The 15,585-nt window shown below is 40.8% G+C and overlaps 1 protein-coding gene across 3 annotated transcripts in view; it reads left to right on the plus strand.

The window, feature by feature from the left end:
* Window positions 1–14,833, plus strand: part of grb2a (growth factor receptor-bound protein 2a) — a 40,571-nt gene extending 25,738 nt beyond the window's left edge. For all 3 annotated transcript variants that reach the window (XM_088926886.1, XM_088926887.1, XM_088926888.1), the window contains 4 exons: window positions 3,829–3,926; window positions 7,503–7,625; window positions 9,598–9,766; window positions 10,555–14,833. In XM_088926886.1, the coding sequence (XP_088783012.1) occupies window positions 3,829–3,926; window positions 7,503–7,625; window positions 9,598–9,766; window positions 10,555–10,740 (576 nt within the window). In that variant the 3' untranslated portion in view covers window positions 10,741–14,833. The remainder of the gene's footprint in view (window positions 1–3,828; window positions 3,927–7,502; window positions 7,626–9,597; window positions 9,767–10,554) is intronic.
* Window positions 14,834–15,585: the final 752 nt, after the last annotated feature.

The following is a 15,585-nucleotide window of genomic DNA, read 5'->3' on the forward strand; positions in this document are numbered from 1 at the left end:
CCGCCACTCCTTGAAAACAACTAAATTGGAAAACATCTCCCCTGATGCAACCCGAGGGAAGGGAGATTAAGGATATGTCACTTCAGGGACTGCAATATATTTCAGGCAGCAAAGGCTCATTTCCTAGAATTAGCTTAATTGCTGCAGTTTCAGCAGGCAGAAATGTTACTGCAGTATAGACTAAACCCTGCAGTCCTCTTTGGGACTTTCTTTTCTTTAGGAAAGTTAGTGTTTTTAGGTTCTTTTTATGCAGCCCTGCAGTTTTTGTTTTTCTTTCCATAGGGAGATTATATTATAGACATTATATATATTTCGTTGCAGGGGTTTCTTGTACTTTAAATCGAGATACTCCGTTTCCACTTGTAATTTGCTGTGGGCTGAATTGTGTGGACACGCCGAGTTAGAATCAAGAGCAGGTCTTTGGGTTAAAAAAAGTGATTCCCTTTTTAGACTGTGTCCAGAGATGCCCTGTCCTCTTCCCATGATTTACCCCCACAGTTCAAAATCCTGTTAATGTCACCTGCCACACATCATTATTATTAATTTGGACTGATGCTTTTATCTTTGCTGGGTCAATGCAGGAAAAATACCCAGATGTCAAGAGAACTGCAGTCGTGTCCTCACCCGGGGGCAGAGTGTTCAGATCCCTGACCACTGTGCCCCTCTTCTGCTTATTCGTTTTTTCCTTCGCCCCCACCCCTTACCACTTCTGCCTGAGCAGGCCTCAGTGCCAGAGCGACAGCTGGTCGGCCACACGCTTCACAGAGCAGATATTTTGAGAGTGGAAAGCATTGGGCCAGTCAGTGTACAGCTGTGCTGTCCTCTCGCTGCAGAGAAAGACCGAAAGAGCCTTCATTATCTTCCAGCCGTGTCCTTACAAGGAGAAAGGGAGAGGGGGGGCAGCTTGGAGATCGGCATCCCTGCGGACTGCAAGGCAGGGCAAACCCTGATCACTGGCTGTGTGCCTCCAGCCTACCGAGGGAAAAACAGCAACAGAGCTCTTTTGATGTTAGTCAAGCTTGTTTTTTTTTTTTCTTCTTTTGTATCGTTGTACAGACCTTTCCCTTTGCCATTCGGGGACTTTTCTGAGGTTGTGGCAAGTGGAACATATTTTGCATGTGCTTACAGTCACACATGTACAGTCAGAAGAAAGGAAAGGGGGAGGGGTGGTGCGCTTGTAAGTATTCGCTCAACCAGCAGTCCTGAATGGTGGGTCCCCTGTTTAAGGTGAATTTACAGTCGCTGGCTCTGCAGTTGGAGAAAACCTAATGACTTGGTTGGCAAGTTTGGTAAAATAAAGGTAGTGATTATTAGGAGATTGACTGTAAGAGCACTTCAGAAGGATGAAGCAGGTGATGATTGTTCAGTGCATTTTTAATGGCACCTTTATTTGCAGTGATGAATGAGCATTAGCCAGGACATCAGAGCTAAATTTTTTGAAAGCATGGGACATGAACGGGGGGAAAAAGCTTCAATCAGAATGCTCAAGATAGTGTCTTAGGTCTTCATTTGCCCACTTTCCATCAGGGGTTCTTCTGTTTTGCAGCTGAACAGTAAGCGGACACGTTGTCTGCTCTAATGGCAATCCAGACGCGGGGGGGGGGGGGTGCTGTGCCGACAGCAAAGATTTGCCCTATTTCCGTGCTTTCCACTCCATTTGTGCATCTTCACAAAGACCACATTTTTCATTTGTGACTTGCTCTCTGAAACCCCTGAAGGGCGGGGGTGAAACTGTTCATGTTTAAGTGGAAGCTCTGCAAAACCTGTCCACGTTACCGTGACCATTATGTAAAGTTGAGTGGAAAAGTACAAAAAACTATTTTTGCATCCCGTTTTATCAAGAAGTACCTCCTCAGCTGCTAGTATTGCTAATCAATAAGTTATCTGCAGTAGCAGGCTACGTCTGTCACTCCTTTCTGCTCTCTTCAAAGTATAGTTATTTTAAAGGCAGCGTACAGTAGACCTTTCGGTTTCACAGAAACTGGTCGAAATGGAACACAGAATATAGCCTACTCCTGAGCAATCATGCCTTCCTGATACCTTTATCTTTTTAGGCTGGTGTACAGCAAAAGTTAAAAGGGTAACGGTAGAAACCTCTCACCCAGTCAAGCAACATCGAGCAACCGTCTTGTCTCAGTTGCTTTTACAGCAGTGCCAGAAAAGGATGAAGGTGATATCCTGGTTTAATTAAATAAACACCTTTGAGCAATGACTTGTCTGCTTCTGTCTCTGGCTAGGAAGTGACGGACACGTTCACTTTCTAAGAAACACCTGGAGCGTGTTTTATTGCGACCTTTTTGCTTTTGTAAGCATGCATGTTTTTAGGAAATGTGGCAACAAAGCTGTAGTAGTTGCAGTCCAGGTGCAAGATATCTTGAGCAAGGAGCACACTTGCAAAATGGCATAAAATGCACTTTTGCCTGAGTAGCTAAGCCCACTGAGGCTATAAGACATTTAGTGTGGGAGAGATACTGTGCGCGGGCATGTAGGAGAGTGCTCAGGGCCTCTCAGGCCACTGCTGAATTAAGGTAAAATAAAAGGCTTGGATGAGATCTCTGCTAGCTTCAGGTTTCAGGCGGGGTGGGGATGTGCATTGTGTGCCATGTTGAGACATCAGCCTGTCTGTGCCTCTGTTCAGTGTGGCCCGTGCCGAGCTCTCTCTACTCAGGAAGGATGTTGCATGTTCCATTTCCGCTGCAGGACTCCAGTGGCTTTTTTTTTCTTTTGCTCCCATTTCACTCTGTCTGCTTCCTTAGCTGTGAATGTGGCACTAGATGAATGCTGTAGATTTTCTTGTACTTGACTCCTCTTCATATGTGCTTTATTTTGCTTCATATGTTTTACCATTCATAACTGTTTTTTGTCCTAGGCTTTGCATGTTTAAAGCCCAGTTCCTGTACTGTTTCTCTGTGTTGATTCTTCTCAGCTGTGTCAAAGGCTGTGCTCTACAAGGAATTTTGTCAAAACCGCCTCACTGGTATGATGCAGTACTTCCTATGGTTGTGCTGAGGGAGTTTTCTTGTAGCTGTTACTTTAAAATGAAAGAAAGGAAAGAGAAAGGTAAAAGCCGCCCAGTTGGTAAAGCGTAGCGGTTTTTCACCTCTTTCTTTTCAAGTAATATTTTCCTCATGTTCTTGGTCAGGATGGACATTTAGATGCTACTCAAAGTTGAGCATCAGCTGTCAGATTAGCCTCAGTGTCTGAGAACCCGGGTTTATTTTCACCGATCACACCAGTGTGATGGATCCGGCCTGTAAAATGTGCTGTCCACATGTAATTGTACGATCTCTGTGAGGATCAGAGTGTTGCTCACTACCTCTCCTCATCATTGCTGAGAAAAGCCTTGATTCAGAGAAGACTTCGTCAGCGCAGCTTCACTCAGGTTTGCATGTGCTGTGGGCGTTTAGGAGAAATCAAGGGGAAAATGGAGCCGTAGGTGGATGAGAAGAAACCGTGTCTAGATTTAGTTTTGTCTACACGTCATTGTTCCCTAATGCGAAGCGGTGATTTTTGTGCAAATTAAATGTAAAAAATCTTCCTGTTTAATGGAGTGAAACGCTAAGCTTCTGTGATCATCTATAGACAACTTATGTTCACTGTTTAATTTAAGATCACAGGTATTTATGGAATTTCTGCCATAATTCTTTTGATTGTTACCCTTGCATAGGCTGACGGCATTAAGAAAGGTGATTGTGTTTTCTTATTCTTCTTTGCTGGTACTTAAAGTAGTCTTTTAATTTGTGTTGGAAGATGTGCAGAGAAGTTAGGCTTAAGTTAAAATAATGCAATTCTGTTTGACTGAAACATTCTTTTTTTTTTTATTGCCAGGTTTTAAATGAAGAATGTGACCAGAATTGGTACAAGGCAGAGCTCAATGGGAAAGATGGCTTCATTCCCAAGAACTACATTGAAATGAAAGCACATCCGTAAGTTGGAACCAGGACTTGCACTTCTCTGTTATGTTAGGGATCCATCTGTATTGTTTCCATTGGCTCTTGAGGTGGAGATGCTCCATTTCTGGGCCAACAATGCCTGTTCAATTATACTCAAAAGAGGATTTGAAAGGCAAGATTAAAAAAAATTGCATTTTACTGTGCTGGATGTTTGTATCCCAATGTGGTGGCCACATTTAAGAAATTTATACTTACGATTCGGACTTCTGAAAATGTGCAGACAAGCTGTTTTGACCTTTTGTTCAAAACGGTTGTGACCATCCAGTAATCATGAGCTGTAGCTAGATGTTAAGGGGAAAGTATGGTGTTCAGTGCTGTCTGTAAAAGTAGCAAACTAGCATTCGACCACATGACATCTTCTGTGTCATGGGGTTCTGATTTTTTGTCTTCCTCTTTGGCTGAGGCTATAAGGCTGTGGAGACACCAGTTTTCCTCAAAGCCTCCTTAAAGTTTTCCCAACTTGATCTTTCCAGAAAAGCCACTGTTGGCATGTGAGAAGACAGTAAACCGACAAGTTTAATAAAACCTTTATATTCACTTACCAGAATATTAGAAACCTCCATCCTCTGTGAACAACAACAGATACCTTGGAACAAGATATGGTATGCATTCTGCAAGGTTTTGAAATATTCGTACACCCATTTTCCTCAAAGTCTTCTCAAGGTTTTGCTAATGGATACCTCCAAAAAATCCTCCGTTTGGATGTGAGGAGATTGTTCATCTTGACTGTCAACAAATGGTCAGTTCTCAGAGCTGAGAGCCCTGTTGGCTTTAACAACCAGAATTATCTGAGAACCTGCAGGCCAGGATCCCAGCTCCCCGTACTCCATGCCTCTCTGTCCCTAGCCATGAATTCCTGTGTGATTCATATTCAATAGCCTCTAAGATTGCAGTTAGGCCTTTGTCTCTTTCTACTTCAGGATGTGTTTCTTTGACCTGGTGCACACCGCAGCACTTTGCATTTTTAATTATTTAATCTCTGCGAAGGCAGGATTTTACTGTGCATCTCGACAGCCTTGAATTAATCAAAAGATAAAAGATAAAGGGATACTAGGCTTAGGTACGTGTTGGAAGCCAGATAAGTGCGCTTCTAAATGAAGACCCTGTGTGGTTTTAACTAATTATTTTGGCAGCATTCACCTGAGAAACAAAAACAGCTTCTGTGTTAGGACGTGCAGCTAGTTTCCGAGTCAGAAGGATTAAATAATGTAGCTGTGTATTTCCATGTGGTTTTCTGATATGGATCAGAGGACTCTCTGAAGCACAACGCTTTCTTTGTTTTTATTTCTGATGTCTGGTGCGAAGGTCTTTTCAGTTAACCCTTCTTCACAATGCCATGCAACACAAACAGAAATTAACGTCTCAATATGTCTGCATTACAGTCCCTTTTGAGTGGAGAATTTTACAAGTTCCATTACAGCTAGCTCGTCTTCTAGGGTGCAAGGGTAAAGCCGTTCAAATTCTATTTTTTCTTCTCTGCTTTAGTCTCGGGAGACACCAGCTCCTTAATATGGTAAGGGTGCTACATTTGCAGGGGCAGGTAACTTTTCTTTACCCTCTGCAGAGTTTTCACTTTTGTAACCGCCGACAGCTGCAGGGCCTTTCCTAATAGTTTTTTTTTGTAGTTTTTGCTCACTTAGAAGTCTCCATTGAAGTGATGCTTCTGTAGGCCCTTGTGGATGGTGTGAGCATATGTTAAGAACACTTGGGATGTCTAACTGAAATCTTAAAGGATGTTAGAATAAGTGCCATGTGCCAGCTTAGCCCTTGGTTATTAATGCATCCAAAGCTTTTAGAGGGAATTAAATATTGACCTTATTACACCGTTGCTAGAGCTAATCAGAAAATGTACTCTCCTGCAAGGCGGATGGAGTGCTGCAGATGTATGGTGGTCGTTTGTCACTGTCCAGGAAAACGGCAGCTTGCGTCCCCTTTCCACTTTATGAAAGCTGTTTCACAGGCGCTAATCAAAGCTTTGGTCAGAAGTGATGAAGCACGTTAAAGATTCAGGCGCCTTCTGTAAAGGTCACTGTTGTTCGGAGGGGAAGGGAAATATTTTTAGAACCATCCATAGCTGTGCCGTATCTTTATTGCAAGCTATGGAAATGCGTGGTCATGTCACCAGCAAGTCTGAGTCAGAAGGATTGCACCTGCACTAAGAAAAAAATGCTTGTCAGTAGTAAAGTGCTGCAGGTGCTATAATGAAATGAACTGGAATTTGCCCAAAGAGAAAGTCTGTGCTTCCTATTAGAAGTTTTATAATCGTGACCACCAGGTAGAGTAACATGAAGGTGTTCTTTTTCAACCATTTTTTTTTTTTAAGCAGGAAAGGTTTCCTGCATGTTAGCGTGAGACAGCCTCCTAATAATGCCACCACCTGCATACAAGAGGTTCATACAAACCACTGTCATATCTGATGAAATATAAATGCATCAGAAGCAAATAGAATTCCTACACTGCACTGAGTCCAGTTATGGGTCAACATAGTTATCACAGCTGTCTTACACTGACTCTGCACCATAACACAGGGTTAAGGAGTCCTGTGCTTACTGGCTGCTTCACCAGTTTAGCCTTTTGTTGTATATCTCAAGGCTAGCAGTTCAGTAAGGGCCTCAGCAGATTTGTTAGTATTCCCCTGTCCATGAGCCTGGGTCTAACAATAAGGTATGCAGAACCAGCAGGCACACACAACCTTGATGTAGTAGGGGGAGCAGAAAATCAGTCTTTTAAAGCCATGTTGTAATCATCTGAAATAACTGAGCTGCTTACTTCACTGTAGCTGACTTGCTGTAAGTCAGGAACTCTTCTATCAGTGTATCCCCTGCTGCCTGAACTTACACTTCCTATTTCTGTTGGTTTTTTCTTGTAAGACTAGCAAAGCCTAATTCTTAGGTCAGTCTCACAGAAATAAAGAAGGTATATGCATGTTGTATGAATTAGTGCATCCATTTTTTAAAACAATTTTCCAATTTTTTACAAAGATGCTAAGAACTCTTCCCCACTAAACCATGTTCATTCAATTCTCAAGTTTTTTTTTATTATTAACTTGTCTTTTAAAGGCCATGTTCTTTAAAACAAATCATGAGTGGCAGGGTCTCCTTTAACGCTTTCGTTTAAAGTGTAATGGTGTCAACACATTGACCCTGAAAATCCATAACTTGCTGTGTCACCCACTGGATGGCTGTAAGTATTCTGAATAGAACTATTTGAGATAGGGCTTTCGTGTTAATTTTTAAAGCCAGCATTTTTTTATCAGACCAGGAACTGTACCTAGCATGATAGGGTACAAATGCAAAGAGGATTAGCTCTTGGTCAATTCACGATAGATATATTTGTCATTTCCATGCATAATAGCCAAGATTCCATTTTTGCATACTCTTTATTAGCCCTGATCTCATCTGACCTCTGGCACCTTCCATTCCGAGCGTGCTGTTTGCTGCCTTGCCTGACCTCCCAGCACTGCAGAGGAGCCCCTCTTCGATCTTAACTTCTTGTTTATCACTGAGGGTCTTGTTCTTTTTTTTTTTCCCTCTCCACCTTCTCTTACAGGTGGTTCTTCGGTAAAATACCACGGGCGAAGGCAGAGGAGATGCTGAACAAACAGAGGCACGATGGGGCCTTCTTGATCCGGGAGAGCGAGAGCGCGCCGGGGGACTTCTCTCTCTCCGTAAAGTAGGTGTCGGAACAAGCTCCCAGTTTCCCCCACCCGTGGAACATTACCGTCGGGTTATGGGGAATCGGATACTATCCGGTTTGTCGAAGAGTTTCTTTAAAATGTGCAGTTGAAAAGCTCATCCCTTCTTTTCGAAACCCAGTGAATTTTAAGGTAGCCACGGAACACTCCAGTGTCTTCACTTGTAGTGTACCTGCTGCAATAAAAGGAGCTTAGTGGTGCCTCTGCAGCTTGTGTCAACCCCATTGACACAAGTGCTGATTTACAGGCACACGACTTCGAGTATGGAAAATTGTCAATTTAATAAAGCAGACCACAGATGACTGTGTCATGCAGCAGGGGAAGTCTGTCAATTGTGAAACGGATAAAGGTGAGCTAGTTGATGACGATTTTTTTTTTTACAGAGCTATCGTTGAAATTTTATGGGGTTAATCTGTACTATCACAACCATACAGTACTGTAGAAAGGAGGTATTGGTCACAGATCTAAAATCCAGTTTTCTCTACCATTTTATGTGCCTTGTTCTATTCATGCAAATACCATCTTTCCATAAGGTGGCATTTTTATCGCTCTGCTGCCCCCTGTTGGAAACCCTTTCCCATAGGTCCCTCTAACTTGCCGTTTTACCACATACCTTTACAAAAAAAACAGCTTGTGCAGTTCACTGGCTCCCTAACCCTGAATTTCCCTTTTTTAGAATTGTAAAATGTTTGTGTAAAAAAAAAAAACACTTCCCTTTTCTTGGTCAAAAGAGTCTTATAAAATTAAGTATGAATCTACATACAAAATGTTAGGTTCGTTACCAGTTCCCAATCCATTTCACACCAGTCCTGCCCACTTTTTATTAATACATACAAAGCACATTTTGAGTCAATTTTACAAATTAATAAATTTATTCTATTTCTGTTTGTTGTCGTTCTTGTGTAACGTATTCTTGTTCAGAGGGATGACTCAAGACCACTTTATTCTTTGGAGTCTAGAGCATTTTTCCACTTCTAATTTTCCACTAGACCATTAACACATTAATAATTAGAAAATGATTTTAATCGATCCAGAGGTGCTCTGGCCAACACTGGGAATTTAGCTCAAGCCCCTTGCAGTCTGAAATAGTCTGAAAGTCCATCCATGTTTAATCGAATGCTCTGGTCCTCCTCTGCTTTCTGCTCAGGAAAGCTGAAGAGACCTGTTTGATATTAATTCGAGTGTTTACAACAAATTATACAACAAATTATTTGAAAGTATAATAACTAAAAAATGCATTTTTTTTTTTCATACGGATGTGAAGCAGGTAGTTTGATTTGTTGCCCTTTGTAATCATCCCCTCTGAGTTTTCACATTAGATGAAGTTGGTGTGAGCAGTGCTGATTTTTTTTTTCCCCCATAGCAAACTTATTTGCTGTGTCCCCGTCAACGAATAAGAATTCAGAATCAATCCCTGCTTGCTGTCTTACAGTTCTACGGTTTTATCTTTCATTTACTCATTTTTCTTTTTGTAATGTTTTGTTACATTAAATTAAGAGTAAGAAATTGCCTCGTATGTCCTTACATACAGTATGTTTCTAAATAGTAAAAAAAACTCCTAATGTCAAAAAGGAAATAACTTCAAAACGTCTGCAACTTTGATGCGTGGTTTTCTTCCAATACATCATTTTCTTTCTTCTCTTAGAAAGAGCAACATGCACCCTTTAGTGAGAACGTAGACTGCCTGCTATGGCCGTTGCTGTATCTCGCAGCCTGTACTGTGTGAAGTGTGAATGAGCCCTGAGGTCTTCAGGCCCAGCAGAGTCTGTGAGAGCTGGAGAGCGTTGGCCAGCTTTGCACAAGGCAGGACCTGTCCGGTCGCTGTCATTTAACGAAGAAATTCGTTATTATTATTTCAGTTGTGACTGCCAGTTTTCTCTTTGTGTGCACAGAAACTGGAGGGAACTGAAGGAACGTGAAGCACCTGACTGCCCTCTGTTTGGCTTCCAGGTTTGGGAATGACGTGCAGCATTTCAAAGTTCTCCGTGATGGGGCAGGGAAGTATTTCCTGTGGGTGGTGAAGTTCAACTCCCTAAATGAGCTGGTGGATTATCACAGATCCACCTCCGTGTCGCGGAACCAGCAGATATTCCTGAGAGACATAGAGCAAGTCCCCCAGGTGAGTTTGAAACTTTGAACGTTCACACCTATTCCTTCGCTTAGCCACACCAACATAACTTCTCACCTCTCTGTAAAGCCCACCGAGTTCAGTTTGGGTAACTGTTGAGCTATGGCCTAGGAGGAGGGCTGTTCACACACTCCTGTCTCATTCTGCGTGACATTGCTCTTCATTGTTCTGTAGAACTAGTCATCTCGTAATACATGACCGAGTAATAAATCTAAAGATATGCATAGAAAGGCGATTAGAAGTGGTAGTTCACATCAGTTACATTTTCTAATTTTTCCCAGTCGACATTTATCGTGTTCTTTTTTTTTGTTGTCATTTCTGCATTATTTGAAATCCTAACAAAGTGTGCCAGAAGAAAACAGTGAAAAGCTATGCGTTCCACTGACCCTGCAGGTCCAGTGTAACATTCATTTCCTTCCCCTGTATACTTCCTGGCTGCCTGCAGTGCCAGGAAAGGTATCCTCGTTGTCAAGACAAATAGCAATTAAAGCAGAATAGTATCATATGAACAGCTGGAAGATAAGATGACACAAAAAGCAATAAAATAGCAGGTCAAATGCAAATAATTTAAGACTCACTACATCATACCCTGTTGAGATAATGGAATGCATTACTTTGTATGATAGAGGACAGGAAATTAATGATTATCTACCATCTGGTTTCTCGTTGTGTTCAACAGCCCTAGCAGACGGCTAAGAAGCCACTGTAATGCGTCACCCCTCTGTCTCTCTTGAATATTACTGACCAGCCTGTCTTTGACTTTTCCTCCTCCCCCCCAGCACCCCACATACGTGCAGGCGCTGTTTGACTTCGACCCCCAGGAGGACGGTGAGCTGGGGTTCCGGCGCGGGGATTTCATCCAGGTGCTGGACAACTCTGACCCCAACTGGTGGAAGGGAGCATGTCACAGTCAGACAGGGATGTTCCCCCGCAACTACGTCACCCCCGTCAACCGGAACATGTAAAGCCCGGAGGAGTTCTCCCCGGAAGCGGAAAACGGAAAGAGGAGCGTGTGCGTGATTCCCAGACTCCACCCCAGGGTGGCTGAGAAAAACCAATCTGATACTGAGAATGTTCGCCTTGACAGTGAACGCTGCAGTCTTGATGGAACTGTCATTAATATAAAAGTATATATAAAGAAAAACAATAAAAAAGAAAAAAGTGTAGAGCACCAAAATCTTAAGTTAAAATAAAAGACAAATTATTTTATCTCTAGGTTCCCACAGCTGCTTCTGCCGTCTCCTTTGTTTTTTTGTTTTGTCTTCTTTGCGCATGTTTTAGTTATTTTAAACACACACACGCAAAAAAATCCTAACGCTGTTTAAAAATTGCAAGACTGGATGCCAGCGGCGCCACGTCTCCTCCATGTCAGAGACCAAAACTTGACCATTAGCATTTTTACATTGGCCTTGGACTCTTTAAATTAAAGTATATATAAATCTGTTTTTTTAAGAATATATATTTTTTGTGTTTGTCTGTTTCTTTCACCGTAGTTTGTTTTTTCTAATGTAAATTGTGTTTGGATTTGTGTTAATCTTGTTAAAACCGTAGCAGCTCTGGGATCAGTCTGATTGGTTATAATTGGACTCTCTGACTGCTTTCATGCTATGTAGTATGATACTTCAGGTATAGCAATCCCCTTTTAAATTGTTCCTTCCCCTCTTAAACCTTCAAAAAGTAAGACGGATTAGGATGCAGGTACCCCGAATACTTACAGAAAGGCAGCAGAGTCCTTTCGTCATAGGAGAGGTGGTATCTAAAACAAGTACAGTCCATTAAGAAGCTGCCCGCCATTTAGAAAATGTTTTTTTACGGCTGTTTGCTGTAGGAGTATGAATGTGGGAGGCCCAGGGCCTTGGGAAAAAGTAAACAAGCTTAGAGAAGTGAAGCAGTTGGTTGCCAATTGGTTTTATAGACTAAATGATATGAGATGTATATGTACACATACGTGTGTGTATATATATGGTTTAAACATGATTATTTGGAAAGAGTCAGGATAGAGCTGACTTTGGAACAGTTTCAAAGGAGAAGGGGTCTTTCAGATTAAGATGGAATCGTTTTATCAATGTGTGTTGGTCTTAAAAGGTGTACGGTTGAGCACTTTTCTTTTTTTTGTCTTTCGTTTCTCTCTTTGATAGTGCCTTTTTCCATTTTCCCTCTTATGTTTGTGTCTTCAGGCCTCCTAGGTGATTTCCCCAGTCAGGACACCGTTGTAAATAACCTGTTCTCCCAGTTGTTGCATTTTGATTATCATGGAAAAATTATTTCAGCGACTTTACCTTTTTATTATTTAAATGTTTTGCCATCTCTTTCCTAATGATACTTAATGTTTTCTTTTTTTTGCAATTAATAAAATAAAATGATAAAAAAAGGAAATTTTACGGATAGTGTTTTAGTCCAAGAGATGTCACTTAGTGGCACAGGAGTATTTTTCATGCAGTATCAAAAGACTGTAGGCTCTTTTGGTTTTTTTTTCCAACAAGTGGAGCATGGAGAAGAAACAGTTGTATCTCTAGGTGTTTAAAATCTGAATGTATCAAGAGGGCTCTAGCTCTTGTAAAGCCAACTGCAACACAGTGACTCTGAATGCAGCTATTTTTTTTTTAATTTAAAGGGGTGCTGCGTCAAAAACAGTGGTCTCGGTTACTTTTATCCATTACTGCAAAGAGTACAGTCTTCTGTTGTTACTCGTGTATTTTGTGTGGCCATATGTTTGTTTATAGTTTATCTCTATAACAGTAATTAAGGCCAGGGGTGTCAATACATTCTCTTGATTTGGACAAATCTGAATAAAGAAATCAGACAAAACCTGTGTACTTTTTAAAGTATGTGCTTTCAATAGGGTCACTGTTGATTTCTTTGTAGGTGTTCCATTTGTTAAAATGTACATACTTTGTTGACAAAAACCCAACGTGTTCCTCTACAGCTGGTAACTTTAAACTTTAAAGGTACCAAGGCAAAACCTTGTCGCTATTCTCAGATACACCTGAGCCATATGTACATCACATGAGCTGTTCCTGTTTTCGCGAAGGTCTTTAATGAAATTTCATCTGAGTCATCTGTATTTTAACTAAAGAAAAAGCATCCAATATTTGTTATTGCAATCATAAAAACTGTGGTGATAATAGTAAAAAAAATCTACACGTATGAAGGACGTTCCTGTGTCCACATCATTTTAAAGTCCCTCCAGTATTCTTTGTTCTTTCATTGACAACGATTCGTGTTTGTGAGAATTGCAAAACACAGCATTCTTTTCTGTCTGTACCTGTATTATAGAAAAGTATTTTAAGTGATCATCTAACATTCCTGCAGTGTTTGTGCATAGACCGCTTGCCCACTGTGCAACATTTTTTCACACTGTTTCTATAAAGGGTTATGACTCAGTGCAAAGTGTCCTGAGATGGTGCTCGGTATTTGAAGTATCTTGCATAAAAAGAGCTGACTGCAATGGATTTATTAAATTGTTGATAAATTAGTTACTGGTGCATTTGCTATTTTGGTTCTATAGTAAATCAGAACCTTGCAGTGAGTACTTTATCCCTCGGTTGTCTAAGGGAAGATTGTGAGCAATCTAAATTTAAAGCTTGAGCCAAAGCAACTTGGATTAATACTCTTTCCTCAAATTGCTGTGTTTTACCCATTTATGTTTTTTGTGATGTCAGAGAGCCTGTTTATGTGCAAACATTCCCTACAGTATAAGAGTAAAATCAGCATGTTAATTCTGAGAATTTTGGTATCGGTTAGCACCAGTTACAGAAGAGCTCGTTGGTCTGAACTAGAGTAGTGCTTCGAGGCCGAGAGCTCTTAAGGGTTACTTCAACATGTGACAATGTCTGTGACAACATATGTATGTCTTGGACCTCACGGTCAGGGTTGCCATGGTGCAAAGGGAGGCTAGGATTTATCTGTTTGTTTGTTTTTTTAAGTAAACTTCTGGTACTGAGGAGAAGATGTCTAAGGACTGTTGCCCTGTCTTGGGTTAAATTGTCTCTCTTTTTCTTTAAGGAAGCTTCCAGTTGTTTTGAGTGCTTCTCTGGTTTGAATTAGGCTGAATTCTACTAAATGTTTTTCCCATTACTGCCTAGAATTCATAATGGGCTTGACGAACTGCTGGCTTTTTCTCGATTGGAACTGCCTTGCACTTAATCCCTACAAACAATTTAAAGACTGTTTCCCTCCACTCTATCCCGTTCAATGTAGCATTTAGAACTGAAGTTATGCAACTTGGAATTAAAAGAATATTTTAAAAATATCAAAGGGTTCTTGTAAAATTCAGAAATCTGGGCTATTTTTTAACTTAAAGATTGTGTGGCGCTTTTCAAAAATGGTACTTTTTTTTTTCTCCTGACCAAAATTATTTGCTCTCGGTGGAGAGTGTTGTATCCCAGAAGTTACCTCAGGCCTAAATGAGGAATCTGGGTGGACATGAATGTTAGAGAGAGATGCTCATTTGTTTTCCATGTGCTCAAGCTTGCAGACCCCTTTGCAGAACTCAGAATCAAGAATTTAAAACCCTTTGTTTAGTGCTAGATTGTACATTCAAAACTACTTCCCCTTCTGTAAGTCGCTTGGGCTTTAAGATTCAAGTTGTTGTAATTTTTTGTCAGTCTGCCTTCCTTCATGAACCTTTATTAAAACGTGACAACCTGTGGCGTACTTAAAAGTCCATAATTGTTCTTTTTCATTACTGTGTCTTTTGTCATCTTCTCCTGAATTGTGTTAACTGAAGTGACATATTACACCTAGACCATGTGATTGTTGACTTTCTACTGGAGATGTATATAAGAAAGTCTCAAGAGACATTTCATGTACACATTAAAAATCAGTTTAAATGAAAAAATGTACTCATCCCTTTAATTCTGATGCAGCATTTCAGTAGGTAGCGAATAACTGTGAATAATAAAAACTGCTATGTAGCCTTCACTACTCATTTTACGGTTTTGATTGTGTGGCTGGGCTAATTTCTTACCTATAATTTTGATTGATAAATGCTGCTTTACGGCTGGTATTTGTAGTTTTGTTTTTCAGAATGTGGAATTAATAAATTGAAAAAAGGGTCCACAAGTAGTCTTTTATTAGCAAATGCATACACCAAAGCTGCAATTTCTGTCAATTCAAGATGGGTCATTCATTCTACAGATAATGCTAGATCGGGAGATATAAAATGCCTTGAGCTTTTAGTGCCTAGATCAACACATTAAAAGCCCACATTCTCCTGCTCTTCACGGCCTATTCCTAATTTAAACATGGACTTCATTCCTTGTCTTGGCAGCGTGGTAGTGTGTTGGTCAGCTCTATGCATCTAGGGTCCCGGGTTTAATTCCAGCTGGAGGTGTCTGTGTGGAGTCTGCATGTTCTGTCCAGATTCACATCCATTTTTGCAAGATGCTGTGGTTCTCCCCCCAACCCCTTGCCCAAGGACATCCAAGTGGTTTCAGTGAGAATCTTCCCCAGTGACGCTACCTTGCTTGTGATGTCAAGCTGATGTAATTTTCCTTTTCTTTAGCCAATAACTGCCATTTTAACTTTTCATGTTCCGGCAAACAAATTCATTATTTTTTTCTAATTAAACTTTTAAAACCTTAACCATTGTTTATAAAGAGGAACAAACTCCAGCAAGACATCATGCATTAGATTTTGCATTTTAACCATGTCATCGATTAGAAATGGTTCCTGAGGCATTGTGGTGCATTGTGGTCCATCGTTTGGTTGAACTGCACATTCCCTGCCATATCTTTTTTTACTACAACAAAATACCATCGTTTTCTATCCACGTCTGTATGCGAGTTTACTCACGTCTGTTTTCGGCA

This window comes from Atractosteus spatula, chromosome 11, assembly GCF_055471065.1.
Source record: "Atractosteus spatula isolate fAtrSpa1 chromosome 11, fAtrSpa1.hap1, whole genome shotgun sequence".
In the NCBI taxonomy this organism is placed as follows: domain Eukaryota; kingdom Metazoa; phylum Chordata; class Actinopteri; order Semionotiformes; family Lepisosteidae; genus Atractosteus; species Atractosteus spatula.